Raw genomic sequence first — 19,314 nt, forward strand, 5'->3', positions numbered from 1 at the left:
TCATAAAATCATTACTGCTAAGGGCTAAAGGAATACAAGGCTCAATAGAGCTTTGACTCTCAGTCAGCCTGGCTACAGTGCTGAAAAGAAACCTGGGGTTGTTCTTATTGTCTTCTATTAATGCTGAGTAATAGTTTGCTCTGGCATTGCGGAGGCCCCTCTTATACGTTTTGAGACTGTCTGTCTAGATTAAACGAGATTCTTCCAGTTTGGTTAATCGCCAATTCCTTTCAAATTTTTGCGATATACATATAAATATATATATATATATATATATATGTGTACACTACAGTGACCTCTGGAGTTGTTTTTGTGAGAGAATTCTACTTCCGCATCTGAAAAAACTAAACTGGAAGTGACGTAACAGGAGGGAGAGCGGTCAATTTAAACAATAGGAAAATAATGGATCTTAATGCTAGTTGTGACACTGAAGAGGTTGTGAATGTGTATTCATACCAATATGACGGACCACAGCCTTATAATTACGAGCCTGTTATAGGCCGTAACGTGAATCAGAAAAAGTCTCACAGAAACTGATTTCCGCTCCGACATCTGGGGACTACACGATCTTTACTTCATAAAAAAGATCGATACATGTTCAGCTAATCAGCGGGAGTTGTAGCTCATAACCCAGCAAGAGTCCTGTGATCAGGGTCGTAATTCGGCACTTGTTCCGTCTGAGCGTAATGATCAGTTCCGCCTGAGCGTAATGAGATTTGGTACGTGAGTGGTGGTACAGCCGTCACGTGATCGCGCTACACCATTAAGGTACCCGCATTTCGTGTCGCCATGGTTTCATTCAGCAGAGGAAAACAGACCCGGAAGTCCTCAAAAGTGAGAAGAAATGAGCTGAAACAGCGCTATTCACATCGCCGTGTCCATGAAACACGATGACACAAATAGTCAATAAGGTGAACTAAGCAAAAATGTCTTAAAACACATTTGATTCAATATCTGGGCATAACCGACGTGTTTTTAGGCAACATAGACAGCTGTCCAGTACAGAATACGAGAACGGCCATGTATTTTATTTTATTTTTTTATTTTTTTTGTGCACTGTTATCTCATGATAACGACTTATTATTTCGCTATCTCGATATAACAAAGATTGTTTTCTCGTGATAACGAATTAATTATCTCGTTATCTCGATATAACAAAGATTGTTTTCCCGTGATAATTGTCAAGTCTGTCGGACACGGCGATAATAGCACTGTTTCAGCTCATTTCTGCTCACTTTTGAGGACTTCCGGGTGTGTTTTCCTCTGCTGAATGAAACCATGGCGACACGAAATGCGGGTACCTCAATGGTGTAGCACAATCACGTGACGGCCGTGCCACCAGTCGCGTACCAAATTTCATTACGCTCAGGCGGAACTGATCATTACGCTCAGACGGAACAAGTGCCGAATTACGACCCCGATCGCAGGACTCTTGCGGGGTTATGAGCTACGAACTCCTGCTGATTAGCTGAACATGTATCGATCTTTTTTATGAAGTAAAGATCGTGTAGTCCCCAGATGTCGGAACAAGATGAAACGATAACTGTGTTCACCTTACGGCCTATTAGGCGTCAAAGAGACCAGGAACAGACCAGGGTCAGAGGAAATAGCGGTCAGAGGAGAGAAATTCAGTTGTGGTGCGAGGAGAACCAGTGGAAGACTGGGCAGGTGTTTTGGTCAGTGACCGGCGTTAGCTTGTAGATACGTATATACAAGCATATATCTATGAACGTTAGCAAGCATTATCTAACACTGTGTTCACATCACAATATTGTAAAGTTTGCTATCACGTATCAGGCTATAAATAGTAATGATCGTCTAATACCGGCAGGAGTATTGATACTTATCCATAACAGAAACTAATGAGCTTTTATCAGTCGTATTTCGCACTTCATAATATAACTCCACACTACGTTGTATAGTGCTTTACCATTACCACAGAAGAGAGAGAGAGGGAGGGAGAGAGAAGGGGTAGAGAGATAAACAACTTCCTGATTAACACTTTGTTTGATAGGTGCTTGTGTGGGAAATGCCAGCCAATGGCCTCAGCTGAGGAGAGCATGTGCTGCAGGGAAGTGGATCCATTCTGGGCCCTGGTGGAGAGTCTCACCCCCAGACCCGATATATTATGCCTGACACTGCACCCAGGCTTTGAGGCAAGCTGTCTGACTCTGTTTGTGCTCCAGATAGCATACATAAGCTTCAGACAGGAGCATGGCCTGAGCTCAATTACACCTGTCAGTTGCCTGATATCTGTGAAATGTCGCAGGTTTGGAAGGTGGATGTGTTTCTGTTGTGCCCTGACGCATTTTTTGGGTGCAGTAAACTATCTCATATGTGCATGCAGATGTGTGATATGTGCGGACAAATTATGATAAATGTTAGTCATAATGATTCATTTTATTTGTGTGCCTGATGTGCAAAGCATATACAGGAAAATCGACACTTGCATCCACTTCAGCACAGACTGTGTTGCAACGTCAAGGCTCTCCAGCAACACCAAAAAGAAGCTATTATTCATTATTCTGCACCAACATGTTCTCACTCCTAACTTGTCACATATCGCCACTTGTTCAGTGAGCTTTTGACAACGATACGACGTCCTTGGTATCCTGGCTCCGTCTGTTGTTGAGGCTCTGGGATGCTGTGTCAATTTATGCCTGTTCCATGTATTGTGTCTTTTCTAAATACACTTCCATTATCACAGTAAATGTACAGTTTCTGCTCGTTAGATGGTTACAGTCTTTTTCAAAATAAACTTCCAACATTGGTAAAACACCTCTTATTTATGTACATTTCCTGGTGCAACAAAACTACATACATACAGGAAGCAAATAACAGGGTCCTGGGTGAAGGTCGAGTGTTTGTTGGACCCATTCACTGCCCCTCCTGCCTATCCTATAAGGACCTGCCATTTCTTTAAGCTACGTTGTTTCCCAGCAGCATTTCAAATTAATGCCTTCTGGCTGCATTACAGTCTGAAGCTGCCTAGCAGCACCGGTCTCCTTGGAGAAGTCCTGTGTTTTGTGACCCACCCACCACCCTAACATACAACCTTATAGGACCACTTCCTTCTTTTCTCTTGTCAGCACATTGGTCACGTCCTTGATTACATGGGTTAAACACAAATTAGTGGCTCATCATTATGTGGGATATGTACGAATTTTGGTACAAGACTTTCATAGAAAAACGTACAAACAGTGCATGAGAACAGCCTGCATGGTAAGTATCCCACTCGTCATTATTAAACTTCACAGGGATGATCAATAATTAACTTATCTTAACTCGTCTTATATCTAAACAGTTTAGTTTACAGTAGAGTTTACAGAGTGCTTCAGAAGGACTAAATAAAAAGGGATAAAAAGGGAATTAAAAGGGAAAAAACAACTCAAATGTAAATAAAAAGAATGATGAAATTCATCACCCACAAAGGATTAAAATATTAAGTTTATAAATGTGCCTTTGACATTTTACAGAACAGTGTGTGCAAAACCCATTACAAATCATGTTTTACATCAAAATCAAATCAAGTTTACATCACCAACTAATATTTAATGTCCACCTTATCATATCAGCCACAGCTATCTCAGCAAAAACCATGTGCACACCTGGTCTTAAGTCTGTGCGAGGTGCATGCCTTCTCACCTCACATTTCTTTATAAATACCAGTTTAGGTGTGGGAAAAGGCCAATGCATAGTTTTTGTGTGTACACATTTTTATACATGTGGCTCCTGAACCTTTTTAGGCCTCGGTGCTCCTCAACACTCACACCTACCCACACTATTCTACACAACAACTGCCCTGCATCCTCTTTAATAGCAACAACCCACATTTTAAGATCTCCTGTACCTTGGTCACAATTCATGTTCCATGCTTATCTTGTTTTGTTGTTTGAATGTGCGAAATGCACGTTTTGCCCCTTTGTGTAAACCTTGACTAATTGCCAAATGTATTACATCGTGCATCATCTCACTAAAAAAACAAAAAATCAACAAAGATAACAGTTTGAGAGAGAAGTTCCAAACTTATCTGTTTTTACACCACCAGCAGGATTGTGGAATGTTTCAGAGATGTATCACTAAGATAGCAAACCTTATTAACCTATTGATTTTTTTCCTTCCCTCTGTCCTGTCCCTATCTCTATCGATCCATGCAGGGTAACCAAGAGGCCCCAGCTCCCCCTGAAGCCATGGCCCAACCCTTCCCACCAGCCCAGTACCCCCCTCCACCACAGAATGGGATCCCAGCTGAGTACGCCACACCCCACACCCACCCACCTGCAGACTACACAGGGCCAAGCACAGTGGCCGAGCACGCCCTGACACTGTACACTCCGACACACACACAGAGCGAACAGCCCGGAAACGACAGCAACACCTCCGCCCTCACAGCAAACACAGTAACGGTGAGTCTACAGTTTATACTGACGTCATCTTTATGAACCATATACAGTTGGCATCAGAGAGGGTTTAAAAAAAGTTAGGGGTACTTGACTGGTGGTCTGATGGCTAATTTAATTATTTTTTTTTTCTCTCTCTCTTCTGTCCCCTGCACGACAACGGTAGAAAATCTGCACAACAAACACATTTGGAAATGTGTGTTAACAATTCAGTTCAATTCAATTTTATTTTCAAGGCCCAATATCACAAATCCCTATTTGCCTCGGAGGGCTTTACAGTATAAGACATCCCTCTGTCCTTGGACCCTCACTGCAGATACGGACAATCTCCCCCCCAAAAAACCCCTTTAACATGGAAAAAACATGGCGGACACATCAACATCTGCTAATTTGAGAAAAACATTGGCATTCAGTCTAGTCTCAATCCCAGGACGTCACACCACAGCTTGGTCATTGACCCCCGGCATCAGATACAGAGGCACAATGCACCCTTTAGCATGTGTACAGGATGCACCACGCTTTCAGCCAATTCCAATATAAACCCATCCACCTCATTACTGAATGGTCAGAGCAACAGACATAGCACAGAGAGCGAGAAATTCAGCGTAGGGTGGGTGGACAGGGAAATGGATGGATCCAGCAAGCACAGCACTTTGACCTAGGAGATCGGTTACATGCTGTCATTCCGACATCCCACCATTCCGCCATCCCACCATTCCGACATAACACTGTTCCGACATAATGCCATTCCGACATACCCCTATTCCGACATGCAAACGTCCCACCATTGCGACAAGGCTTTCCATATAAGGAAATGTGCGTTACTCAACAGGTGACTCCCTTCTTTCTGTTCATGCATTTTTCATGTTTTAAGACATGTGTACAGATGTGATACAGTCAGTGAAAGCTTAATTAATAAACACAAAGTCTCGGCATTCGAAGGAGGAGATGCCTTGAACGGGAAGCAGGACGTGGTGGTTTTCAATCACACACTCCGACGCCGCTTGTTGCAACTTTAGAAAATTTTATCCAGGAAAAAAAGGCTTACAAACATGGACCAAAACGGCTCTATAATACGCACAAAAATCCAAAAGAAACGAAAGTTAACTAAAAAAGCAACTAAACAGCATAAGTGGTCAAAATTGGTGTTTTACGCATGCCTCTGTGTGTCTGGCACACGCGTCTTGGGGCTCTGTTCACTTATTGATTTAAAACTCAAAAGATAAAAGATAAAAAAAATAAAAAAAATAAGTTTTGGGTAGCCTAATATATGAAATTGGTTTTATTTGCAGCACCGGGACGTCCGACACAGGTGAGCTGTCATTGATGTCTGATCATAACCTAACAGTTTTTAGAGGAGGACAGGGGAGGAGATCGCTCGTTAGTGGTAGTGATAGTAATTTTGTAATCAGACACTAGTTCACGGTTCAGTTGTCCTGACCTGTAGTCACCAGAGAATAGTAGTTTAGAATAGAAGGAACCAACTTATTCCAACTTTTTGCGCATGGAGCGGACATCTCAATTATTCTCAGTCTCTGCATGTTAATGATGCTCACCTCTGTACCAGGTGACATGTTCTCGCTGGAATTAGTCAGTGATTTCAGGTGTGTAACTGGAGCGCTGTCATTGATAGGCTATCTGTAATTGCAATTATTATTGTTGCATATGCTGCCAGCGTGCATAAAGACGCATGGGCTCTGTGGAGAGCTCCGCTCCAGCTGGCTGCTGTGACGGGTCACTGACACTGTATTTCTGCTTACAGTCAGTGATCCCTGTGATTCAGACATGAATCTAACATGTTTCAGACTCGCCCGAGTTACATTAATACCTGTATTTTGATATTTGACATTTCAGGAGATTTTGAAAATAGATTATTAAAGTTGGTTTGCGAGGTTGTAGAGTAAGGGGGGGAATTTGCGCCGGCATATCATTAGTGCAAAATCTTTTGGGTAAAAAAATAGGCCATTAAAGGAATTGTCGGAAAGGCAGGATGTTTAAAAAAAAAAAAGAAATTCCGTCATTCCGACCATAGGAGAAAAAAATTGTCGGAATAATGGGACATTTGATGGAAAATTAAGTATTGCCATTTAGACAATTAGAGGCCCACGTCGGAGTGGTGGGATGTCGGAATGGACGTTGCCCACCAAAATATAATATATGGGTAGGAATGAGATCACGTTGTAATATGGGGGGTGTTTTAAACAAGGCATGTAAAGAGGAGAGCCGTCAAGGCATTTTCAAAAACAACCAAGATGGCTGCAGCTGATGTGGAACCCTATGTTGAAGTTGCTATCGCATCGGAACCAAATGGTATTTTTGCTAAAAGAAGAACAATTCCCTGCATTTACAACTTTTCTTCAGCAGAAAAGGTGTGTTTGCCAGGCTTCCAGCAGTTTAATAAATTACGTCATAATATACTCATCTCTCTGTAGTCTATTTACATTTTTCCGTTAGTCAGGTGTTGTGTTTTCCCCAAGTCCCGCTTTTTTTTCCTGTAAGTTGATGTCCATGCACAGAGAAATAAACTTACAGGAAAGTAATGAAATAATTAGTGACAGATGGTCATATATATATATATATATATATATATATATGAGAACCTGTGACCTTGATATATGAATGTATCTCTCTCTCTCTCTCTCTCTCTCTATATATATATATATATATATATGTATATATAATATTTTACAATATTGTAGAGATGAAGCAAGTTCTAAATGAGATCCATCCACAGGAGATAGGAACCTGTGTGGTTAAACATTCTCTGTACTTACTTGCATGTCAATTAACTATAAAGATTCAGTGTGAATAGACATATAGCTGGCATGATGCAAGGAGGCTAAGTGTAGACTATGAGAACACATCATCTCAAAGGTGTACTATAAATATTCACTGTAGACGAAGCAGCCACAGTGTGTTGCACTTTATTATAACATGAGATGACTATGCGGGTTGCCACTCCTGTCCTTGAAAAATAACTTGGGGTTATGAGTGGTTCAGACAGCATAACCTTGCTGGAAGTGTCAGGTTGTGGCATAAACAAAGGACCAACCATGCATGTTCAAATTGGTACAGGTTGGTTGCAACCGAAGTAGAGCTGCCCCCTGAAAGTCGAACAAATCATCAGTTGGAGACCTCTCACTCTACTGACTGAGGTTGCTTCAAGTCGAGCACTCTTTTTTTTTTTTTTTTTTTCTTTGCTAGTGTCAGTGTGGAGTGCAGAGTACTTCTTGGGACATTTTGGTCCAAAGATTTTGATGCAAAGTGAATGCTCTTGACTTTCATGCTACTGTTTGGTACGGGGACCTGCAAACACGCAGGCAGCAGCACGGAGGAGGAGGAGGAGGAGGAGGAGAGACTCTGCACCGTAAGGCTCTTAGAAAACATTATCTTCTCTCTTCTGCTGAGAAGCAGTGGATTTACAGCTCACAGCCACTTAATGAGACACAGTCACTGGCTTTTGTTTGATATCTAGCGCACGCGAAAAAAGGTTGCACATTTCTGATTGATCGTTAGTGCAGTTAGCTTGTTAACTGTATTACATGAATGCTGTTGTCACACTGAACATCCAGCTGAGCCTGTTCAAGCTTTTACTTGTAAAGAAGAAAAGGTGATATCTTCCCTACTCATCCAACCCAGTCATACTCCAAAGTCATCAAATACCGGTGCTGGTTAGTGACTTTAAGCATCAGACACCAATGAAAAAAGCTGTCCGTTCACATTGGCATGATATGCGGCTGGTTGCGGTTATTAATGTAATGGCACCCGGTAGTGTCAGGCAGTGTTAGCTTGGTTTACATATTTTTGGACAAAATAGATTGTGATAGTAAAATCTGTTTCATTTTTGTTTCAGACGAGACGTGACAAAAATGTTAGTGGTGGACTATCAAACATTAAAGGCTAAAAACAGCTGTGCTTGCAATTATCTTCAAGTGGTGCATGAGTGTCAGGCTAGTTAACTCCAGTAAATAGTCAGCACCAGAAGCAGTGTCAGCCATTGGTTCGCATTGTGAGCTGTAACTCCACTGTAAATAATCAGCCGTGTGTGTCTAACTGTGGATGGTGGAGCTGTTGAAGGGATTTGGGGAGGTTGTTAGTTGCAGCTGTGGCTGTTAGCAGCTCCACCTGTTAGCTGCTGAGTGGCAGCAGAGCAACCAGCCGCTGTACTTCACAGCCAACCCTGCAGGACCCCACTCAGTCTGGACTTGAGAAGGTTTATGGGTTGATGCTGTTCGACAGGCAGGTAAGAGGCTCAGTTATCGGTGTTATCTGTGCGCAGTGTAGCTGTGCTGTGAGTAAACAGTCTGAATTTAGATCAGTTTTCTCTGACAGAGACGAAAATTTAGTTTTAATCACCAACCCTGTGCAAGGACACCAGTTTAAACCTCCAGACTAACATGTTGCAGATTAAGAAAGAATTCAGGCTTTAATAAAGTTATTTTTCTGCTACTTAACAGTGAGATGGATAAGTCAGAGTTTACAATAAACCTGGGTACAAATACTAGTTGTCTCAGATTAGTTATTTGTGGTGTCAAAGTTTTTGAGAGCATTTCAAATTATGACCTGTAAATGTGTGCTAGTAAATCACCCCCTTAACCTGTCAGATTTGCTGGTGAAATGAGAGTCAACATTAACACTGGCATTAGAGGGAAATGCGGCGGGACAACAACACAAGTTAAAGGGGTGAAAGTCTGAGTAGAGTGGCTGGGAGGGGTGATGGATGAGTCCAACAACCACCGACTTTTAGTTGGGAGGCCGGTGTTTGCTTCCTGTATGATTGTAAAGCCAAAACCTGTTCTTTTTGCCTAAATCCAACCATATGTGTGTATTTGCTAAACCCAATCACCTGTGTTTGTTGTTCAAGGAAAAAAAACATCAATTTGCGGTGTTGTACTGACGCAGTGCATTTTAAAAGAGACTGTATGCAAACTGTACATTTCCTGTGAAAACGGAAGTGTATTTTGAAAACAGACAATGCATGTAACAGGCTGAAGTTGACATGGTGTCCATGACCAAACGCTGATATGTGACAAAGTCAGAGTGAGAATGTATTGACTCATGCCGGGGGCTTTTGGGGGCAGCCTTTTGCATTGTATCATGATGCAGTGGGTAGCGGCAGTAGCTCAGTCCATAGGGACTTGGGTTGGGAACTGGAGGGTCGCCTGTTCAAGTCCCCATCCGGACCAAAATATGGAGCGTGGACTGGTAGCTGGAGAGGTGCCAGTTCACCTCCTGGGCACTGCCAAGGTACCCTTGAGCAAGGCACCGAACCCCCCAACCGCTCGGAGCGCCTGTCATGGGCAGCCCCACTCTGACTCTCTCCACTTAGTGCATGTATAATGTGTGCATGTGTGTGTTCAGACCTGTGTGTCTCTGTGACTCTGTGTCTCCCATCACAGCCGTCACTTTGACCAGTAGAAACACAGAACGATCTGCTGTAATAGACAACTGTATGACAACAACACCCCAGCATCTTTAATATTTCCTCTAGGGATGTTACCACACAGAGTAAAAGGGGGAAATGATGGTGTGAAACAGCAGAGGCACTTTGTCAACCCGCTGAGTTAACATTACTGTCATTAGCATCAAGCTAGCAAACAATGGTACATCCTCACGGTTGGACATAAAGTAATAACATTAACAAATAGCAGCGGGGATTTTACTCACCACAACTGCAGAGGCTCCCAGCTTCATTTGAAACAAACTACATTATAGATGGTCCGTTATTTATTAATCCCTCTGTGTGTTTATATATTTACTTTTTATCCACTCCATTGTCTTTGTAAAGTTGACATATCGCACCGTCATTTCAAACTCAACACTTGTTTCAAATTAAAAGCCCCTTATAACCTCGGCTGAGAGAATCCCTCCATTTTCTAAATAGACTTTTATTCTGAAACATTTGTCAGAACTTCATGTGGAAGATACAGTAGCTTGATAGTTTACTTATGGCGCTTCAAATGCAGCTCCTGCCATCTCCTGAAGCTTTCAGGTGACTACAACAACATGTCGGCTGGCACATGAAGAGACAGAGTGACTCAAATAATAGTAAAAGTGATAAAAACAGGACAAGAATAACCCGATGACATCACACACGCCGTGAAAGACGACCGGGGATAACTGGTAAGTACCAGCGTGTACTGTGTACCAGGCATAATGCAAAATGTACTTAAGTATTTGATTACTCAAACAGCAAACTAACGCGTTAGGTTACTCGTTAATGCAAAAAGTAATAAAAGTACTCTAACGCGTTATACCCAACTCTGGCCAGGTGTTGTTGAATTCAGAGTTTCTTTCTCTCAAAGTTGGTCAGATGCTGGCCTTCAGCACCTAGTGTGACTCAGGGATTCAGCAGGGGTTTCAATGGGCCTAGTTGAGTTCTGGGCCTGCAACAGCAATTTTAACAAGGCATTTTTTTCTGTGTTTCATCAGGAGTTTCATCTTTAACTTTGGAGGGGGGGCATAAAACCCAATGCCCAATTTACGTATGCTTGGACCTTTCCTCTTCATTCCTTGATAGCTTGTACAGAGAACTAGAAAGCTAAAAGATGTGTAAACATCAGCCAGATTTGAGTATATCAGGTAACCATAGTGCTCTCTGCAATATGTTTAATGCTGAGAGTGAGCTACTTAAAGCAAATATTTTGTTTAAGATTAATTTTTGGTTGATCAGAGGAGGTTGTTGGGATTGAATGTCTTTCTCAACAGTAAGGCCTCATTTACACCGAAAGCGATGCGTTCGCGTAGCACTCGCGAATGGTCGCTGTTTACTCCCGTTTTCATTTCAGCGAGCATGTTAACAGGTTAGAGCAATGACACCGCATCCATTCTACACGCTGCTTGAGTTGCGCTGCTTTCGCGAGCAAGCTCGAAAATAGAAAAGACGCCTATTTTTTTGCGCGAGTCGCGAGCAAATGGTCGCTGTATTCAACAAAAAATCGACATCTACAGTGGCCAAGAGAGGTCACAACACACGCAAACTCGTGTTTAGTAGTAATACAAAGGAGACAAAGACTACTTACCCATCTGTAGTGCTAAATATTAATTCTCCATGCGTTGGAATAATCACTGACGTGCGAACCTGTCCAACCTGGGCTTTCTGTCCAAACTCACTTCTTCTTCTTTGGGGTATATTGGAGATTTGCAAACATGGTGCACTACTGCCACCAACTGTTCAGGTGTGGTTTGTATTTTGATGGGACAGCAGCGACTGCTGCGCAACGCGTCTGTTCAGTTTTGGTGTGAATACATGTGTGCTGCCGCTACGCATGTGGACCACTTTGCGACCGCATCGCTTGCAGTGTAAATGAGGCCTTACTGTGCATACTAAACAGATTGTTGAGATTAATGCTTGATTTTTAATACACTTCCATACCGGCAATACCCATGGCCAGAGGCATTATGTTTTTGGATTGTCTGTCTGTGCGCACAAATTTACACAGATGTGTGGACTCAACAATGAACTGATTTTGGTAGTGAAAAATGAAAGGTCAAGGTCATTGTGGTCTCACGTCCGTCTCATTTTCTTACAGTATGAGAGGGGATATTTCCTCAAATTTTGCAAAGATTTGGAATCAAGGATGAATAGACCATTATTCAACTTCATATCTCAAGAATTTGACAGTCAAAGGTCAAAGTCACTGCTTTTGGCCATTAGTCAATAATTCATGTGCTAATTAGGACAAAATTTCACACAAATATCTAATACCATCAAATGACAAAGTGATTATATTTTCTATCCAAAAGGTCAAAGGTTAGCCTCACAGTGACATCATAATATTCTGCAATAACAAACACTTTTCTGGCTGTTTTTCAGTGTCAAAATTGGTCAGATACTGAATTGGTGACACTAATCTTGGGTGTCCACCTTGACACTGTGTTGACTGATCTTCTGTGATGCCGGGGGAAGATATCTGATAATGAAATCCTGAAGAGACCTGTGCAGTAAAACAGCTAATCTTTCCACTCACTCTAAAAGGTGAACATGACACTGGATCTTTGCTACTGTCAATTTCAATGTGACCTGTTTCCAGTGGCGGCTGCTGGTCTTTCAAGGAGGGGAAGCTTATTTTCGGCCTACATCATAAAATGTGTCCATTTATTTATACGTAAATTCTACCCTCTGGGGCTGCTGCGCGAGGCTAGTGTGACCGCCTGTGAGTGCTTTGGGATGGAAGAGGGGCTCATAGCAGCACCCGCTGCCCGTTGGGGACAGTAAATGCAGAGCGACAGAAGTCAGAGTCTCCAAACACGAGTACAGTCTCCAATAACACCAGAAAAAGATGCTAGATTTGTCGCTAGTCGTTTTTAACAAAGAAAAAGTCACTAAGAGGATTGGAAAAGTCTCCAGATCAACTCAGAACAACGGAATGAAACTTGAAAAATGCTCTGGTGGTGGTTTATATTTCAAGATCGCTGATTCGCTCATTTCGCTGTCAATCAAAAAGGGATTCAGCCTCAGACAGATCATTCAATCATCATGCAGAAGCCCAGCGTCCACGCCAGCCGAGGCCAGCCCACTGCCCCATAGACCCCCAGAGACACTGAGCGTCCGATGGGCGGGACAAAACCGAGCATTTATCCAATGACTGTCTAGTTTGCTGCAGTGGAACAACCCAGTCTATGCTTCCCCATTGAAGTCTTTGGACGCTGAGCTTCCACTGTTTAATGCACTGTGACGCTACGGGAATGAATGAGAAGAAAGTTGCGTCAGTGACCTGTGATCAGTAGCTGATTCTGAACAAAAGCTGAACGCGTTCTAGCGCGTATTTAGTCAATGAAATGTAAACACAACAGTACATATTTGACCACTTATTTTTTTGACATTTTAGGGGAAGCTGAGCTTCCCTTGCAGTCTTAGAGCAATTGCCACTGCCTGTGTCACACCTGTATCACACCTGTATTTTGAATCATCATCAGTTGGGGAACACACAATATACTTATTGATCATCAGTAACTCAAACCCAAAAAATGTCTGTGAGTAAATTTGTAGTTTATTTGTTCAAAACTCTGGATCTTTAACAGGTTATTGTTGAAGTGGGCATGGAATAAAAACAGAGTGGCGGGCAAAATTTTCCTGTGTAATGCAACAGGATGCAGCCAGTGAAATCTAAAATTAAAACCAGCATCATATGATTTAACTTATGTATATTTTAGCCACCAAGCACCGGTGTGCTCTTCCCCTTTGAAGGTTTTAAGGTTTGGAGATAGACAGAATACTTAGTGGTGGGTGGCACTGTGGGAAGCATAAAGAAAGCCCTTTTCACTGACTCTAGGAATGTCTTTCTTAAGTTCCTTTGAATTGGAGAAAATGTGCAAAACAAACACGTAAATGAGAGCTGAGAAATATACAGCATGAGAAGAGAACACTGAGAGTTAAAATGATCATCAGTTTAAGATAAAGTAAGAGTGCAAAGGCAAACATGAACCATGCATTCACACACACACACACACACACACACACACATACACACACAGAAACACACATGCATATTAAAGGAGACCAAAAGTCAACTGGATACCTTTTTTTTTTTTTTTTTTTTTTTTGTTAACCATGTCTCTGTTCAGAGATGGCCTTTGGCATTTTTGTGAATGACATGACACCCAAGTTTAGTGTCACCAATTCAGTATCTGATCAAAAGTCTCCCTTTCTGTTCCTGAGATATGACATTGAGTAATGGCCAGAAAAGTGGTTTTACAGAACATTATGATGTCACACAATGAAGCTGTCTGTTGACCTTTTGGATATAAAATGTTGTTATTTCATCATTTTATACGATTAGATATTTGTGTGAAATGTTGTTATAATAAGCATATCAATTCTTGAGTTATTGCAAAAAAAAAATGCTTTGACCCTTGACTGTCCACCAAATTTGTATCAGTTCACCCAAGAGTCTAAGTGGATGTTTGTGCTGACTTTGAGGAAATTCCCTTAATATGTGCTTGAGATGTCACATTCATGAAATGAGATGGATGAAAGGTCAGTCATCTTGATCTTTGACCACCAAAATCTAATCAGATTGTCCAAGTGGATGTTTGTACAGAATTTGAGGAAATTCTCTCAATGTATGCTTAAAATGTCACATTCACAAAATGAGATAAACATAAGGTCACAGTGATCTTGACCTTTGACCAGCAAAATCTAACCAGTTCATCCTTGAATCCAAGAGGACATTTGTGTCAAAATTTTAAAAAATCCCTCAAGGCAATCTTGAGATAGCCTGCTCACAAGCATGGACAGACGGACATCCAGAAAATATCATGCCTCTGTCTTTGTCTATTTCTGATGTGGAGGCATAAAAATAAAATGCGTTGTTGAAATAAAATTTAAAAAACAAACAAATAAGGTATTGACACCCAACAGCAATATTTGGATAAATTAACCCCTTTTTTCCACTTACAAAAATAAATATGATTGAAATAACTGACAATTTGAGGAATTTCAGGTCAAAGTCTTTCCACTGAGGTCAGTGGCAACACTGAGAGGACAATATTATATTTTTTAGTAATAACAGTATTAACCTGATATATTGGCCTGACAATATATTTCTTGACAGTAAATGTAGAAAGCGTCTTTTTCGACCAACAACACCACACCACACACCGTGTGTATGGTGCCTTTTTCCTTTATCCTGCAGTAACTATGTCTCTTGATATTAACTGTTACACCCTTTGACAAACTCTCCGCAGTGACTGTAAAACACTCCCAGTAATGCTGACTGTACTGTGTCTTCTCCTCTTGCTGGCCTCACCCACTCTGCCATCACTGTCTATACACTTCCATACCCTCCAAGAACCCTCCAAGGCTTCTCAACTAGAAAGAAGTGGTGGTACAGTTAACTATAGTGTCCCATTCTTAGCATTGCCCATGTGTACTGTGTGTGTGTGTGTGTGTGTGTGTGTGTGTGTGTGTGTGTGTGTGTGTGTGTCTAATCCCTGGTGAGAGAAGGCTCTGTAGCAGTCTAACCGTGTGTACCTGTCTGGCAGCACTCCTGTCTCATAGCTTCCATTATAGGCCCAGCGAGGGGCACTGCTGAGCTCAGCAGGTCTCACACACACGCACACAACACAGAGATGCACGCATATGTCTACTCAAAAACACAGTAACGACACATCTGGGAGATCTAACTGGGTGTGTAATCAGGTGGAGGTGTTTGGGGTGGTATGCATGCTTGTGCATGTGTGTGTGTGTGTGTGTGTGTGTGTGTGTGTGTGTGTGTGTGTGTGCGTGTGTGCGTAACTGGCATTAGGGAGGCTAGATTAGTTCTGTATAGCTTCCCTCCTCACACACACTATACAGCTCAGTACTGTTTCCGTGGTGACAGTGGAGGAAGCTTAGGCTGCTTGTGTATGATAATGTTCATGTTATTATTTCTCCTTCCTGCCTGGCTGCTCACACACCATGGATGGTGGAGGCATGGCGACCACAGAGAAAGAAAGAAGTGCAGAGACAGATTTTAGCTCTTCGACTATGGCAGAAGAAGGCTTACAGCCCTAAACCATTCCATTCCATACCATGCTAAGCCTAATGAAAGACTGGAGCCAGCTTTGGAACAGGGATCAACGAGAGAAACTCACCCTCTGTAGGGATTTGTGACGCATTGTCTGCTTTGAACAGGATTATGTCACAAACTGAGTAATGAACTCACTATGTAAATAACATTGTAACACAGGTTATTTATTAAACATGTTATTAAAGGGCTTTATTATCTTACCAAACAAAAAACACTAATCCTATGGGAGCTTTTGAAGAGAATGTGAGTAAATAGGAATCCACCAATCACATTAGATTTGAAAAGGGAAAGGAATTATTTTGGGTGTCCTTTTAGAATGTAAAGGTTTATTTTGTCATGACTAGGGCTGTCCCCTGAACAACTTGGTCTCACTCCACAGTCGTTGAATTGATGACAAAAACCATCCTTTCACATCAGTATGATACGTGGCCGGTCACCATTACTGTTACAGTAAATGGTGCCCAGCAACGTCAGGGGGAAACATGGCGAGACAACAATGTAAGAGTAAAGATGCGGTGATTGGACATACATAGCTGTGTAGAATTCACAGGGATTGGCTGAATTTGCATTAGTTACTGCAATTGCCATGTTGTGAAATCCTGGAGGGACCGCCTCACCTTCACCAAGTACTTTTAGTAGCCTCAACCTAAATCCTATCATAAATGAGACGCAGGACTTGAACCCTAGTCTCTGGTGTTTAAGTCCTGAGCATTATACACCCAACCATCCAAAAGTTGCCAGTGAGTATAATCTGGGCAGCATTTACATTTCCACCAAAACATTTTCATGTTCTTTCTTGGAGACAGGGTTGTCTGTGGTAAAATCTGAGTCAAAGTAAATAGGCCTAAGTTATAAACAGTTGTGCCTCAGTGTGCTTTATGGCACAGAGATTCAGTGGATGTTGAGGTGTTGTGGTGCTGCAGGAGGACTGACAGGATTACACCTGACATTTAGCACCCAAACCCACAGTCACAACTGTGTGTGTGCCTATGTGTAGACAAGGGACTAAGTGTTCAGGGGAGTGTGCTTCATCATCACAGGGTCCCTGTGTCTGCAGCTGGCCAAGGATTGCTAATAGTCTTTGTGTCTTTTTCTTTCTCTCTCACACACAGGCAGCTGATTATTGTTGCATTCAGTAGAGTGCTCCTTGCTGATTCAGCTTTGTGTGTGTGCGCGCGTGCGCACATGCGCGCATGATGTAATGTTATTATCCTCACTTGCCTGTCTCTCCATTTTTACTGTTCTCTCTTCAATCAGCACTTAGCCTGCATGCATCTCTGAACCCTCCCACCCTTACTGTTTTCTCCACACTCTCTCTGCCTTTTACTCTCCATGACTCTCTCTCTCTTTCTCTTTGCCTGTCTCTCTTTTCATCTCTGCTACTACTTTCAGCACTTCTCTTTCATTGATCGGGCAGGTTTAACTGACATCATCATTCCATCTCCCTCTCTCTCTTTTTCATTCCTTCTTTTCTCATCCCTCTATCCCCATGTTGGTCTGGTTCATTGCGTACATCAACTCTCTCTGCTCTCTCTTCTCTTTTGCCTCTCACTGCAAACAACACATCAGCACAGTTTGAAACATACTGAAATAGACAATCATGACCTACAGTCAGGAGTCAGGGAGAGGCAGTTAAATTATTGCTATTTTTATTTTTCAAATAATTTTGAGAGTAAAAAAAATACCAACTAAAATAATTGTAAAAGTCAAGCCAGCCAAGCTTAACAAACAAAAGAGTGAAACCACACAGGCTAACTTGATAATGTGCTGTCAGACTTGTGTTCGAGCTAAACCAAACCACAATTAGAAACTAAACACAAACAAAGCTCCTAAAACAGGATTATAAGTAAAACTAGAAAGACACTGCATAGGACAGACTTATATGTAACAAAACTAAACTTTGAAAGCATATACAGTGGCATGCAAAAGTTTGGGCACGCCTGGTCAAAATGTAATTTACTGTGAAACAAGTAGAACTTTTTGGACACAATGAGCAAAGGTATGTTTGGAGGAAAAAGGGTGCAGAATTTCATGAAAAGAACACCTGTCCAACTGTTAGATATGGGGGTGGATCGATCATGCTTGGGGCTTTTGCTGCAGCCAGTGGCACAGGGAGCATTTCACAGGTAGAGGGAAAAATGGATTCAATTTAATTACAGCAAATTCTAGAAGCAAACATCACACCATCTGTACAAAAAACCTGAAGATGAAGACAGGATGGCTTCTACAACAGGACAATGATCTTTAACACACCTCAAAATCCACAATGGACTACCTCAAGAGGAGCAAGCTGAAGGTTTTGCCATGGTCCTCACAGTCCCCAGACCTAAACATCATTAAAAATTTGTGGATAGACCTCAAAAGAGCAGTGCATGCAAGACAGTCCAAGAATCTCACAGAACTAGAAGACTTTTGCAGGAAGAATGGGTGAAAATCCCCCAAACTGGAAATGAAAGACTCTTAGCTGGTTACAAAAAGCATTAACAAGCTGTGATACTTGCCAAGGGGGGCGCTACTAAGTGCTGACCATGCAGGGTGCCCAAACTTTTGCTTCAACCTTTTCCTTTATTATTATTTTGAATTTGTAAAAGATTGAATAAAAAGGTAATCATTCTTAAAATATTGAAGAAATGTGTCATCTTTAACTTTTTGCCTTTTGGAAATCAGTTCATCTTTTAACTTCAATTTTATTTATAAAGCCCAATATCAGAAATCACAATTTGCCTTAGAGGGTTAACATCATAACAGGGCCGGACTGGGACAAAAATTCAGGCCGGGAGTCCTACATCCACCCAGGCCACCCAATCCACACATTACATGCTCACACACGTGCACGTGCACACAGACACACATATGGGCTAAGTAATCACCAAAGCTCATTATTCCAGACTGACAGTCACACAACAACTCTATTAAACACAACTTTAACAGCAACCCTACTCACAGTCCTTCTCTTCCTTACCCTCACCATATGTGCCCCTCAATAAACCAGGACTCCTATATGAATGGGTATTATGCTGAACTAAACAACATGATTGTATTATTTTGTCAGCAAATCATTTTGATGTCAGCTTATCATAATCAATATGGCAACACCCATATTCAATGCAACAGTAAAACACGTAAAAATATAAGTTAGCTGCAACTTCAACTTATCTGATCTTATTTCAGTAACATTAGATAGATATTGAAAACTTTTGAACTTAGATAAGAGTCCCCTAACTGTTTCAGCCTGCACTGCTCTGTACAAAATGGAACCAAATGGACCCTTACGGGTTAATTTGGCTCTTATAGCTTATCATCAATCATTTATCTGGCCTCGGGTCGGTCCCCATCCTCCCCGGACCTCATGTTGAGAATAACCAGTTTTCTTACTTTTCTATGTTAACATACTTGTTGCA

The 19,314-nt window shown here is 41.8% G+C and overlaps 1 protein-coding gene across 1 annotated transcript in view; it reads left to right on the forward strand.

Annotated features, from left to right (window-relative positions):
- LOC126399942 (RNA binding protein fox-1 homolog 3-like) overlaps positions 1-19,314 on the forward strand; it is a 414,850-nt gene that overhangs the window by 166,282 nt on the left and 229,254 nt on the right. Inside the window, exon 2 of the mRNA XM_050060302.1 lies at positions 4,158-4,406. Coding sequence (XP_049916259.1) covers positions 4,158-4,406 — 249 coding nt within the window. The remainder of the gene's footprint in view (positions 1-4,157; positions 4,407-19,314) is intronic.

Source organism: Epinephelus moara, chromosome 13, assembly GCF_006386435.1.
Source record: "Epinephelus moara isolate mb chromosome 13, YSFRI_EMoa_1.0, whole genome shotgun sequence".
NCBI classification, from domain to species: Eukaryota; Metazoa; Chordata; class Actinopteri; order Perciformes; family Serranidae; genus Epinephelus; species Epinephelus moara.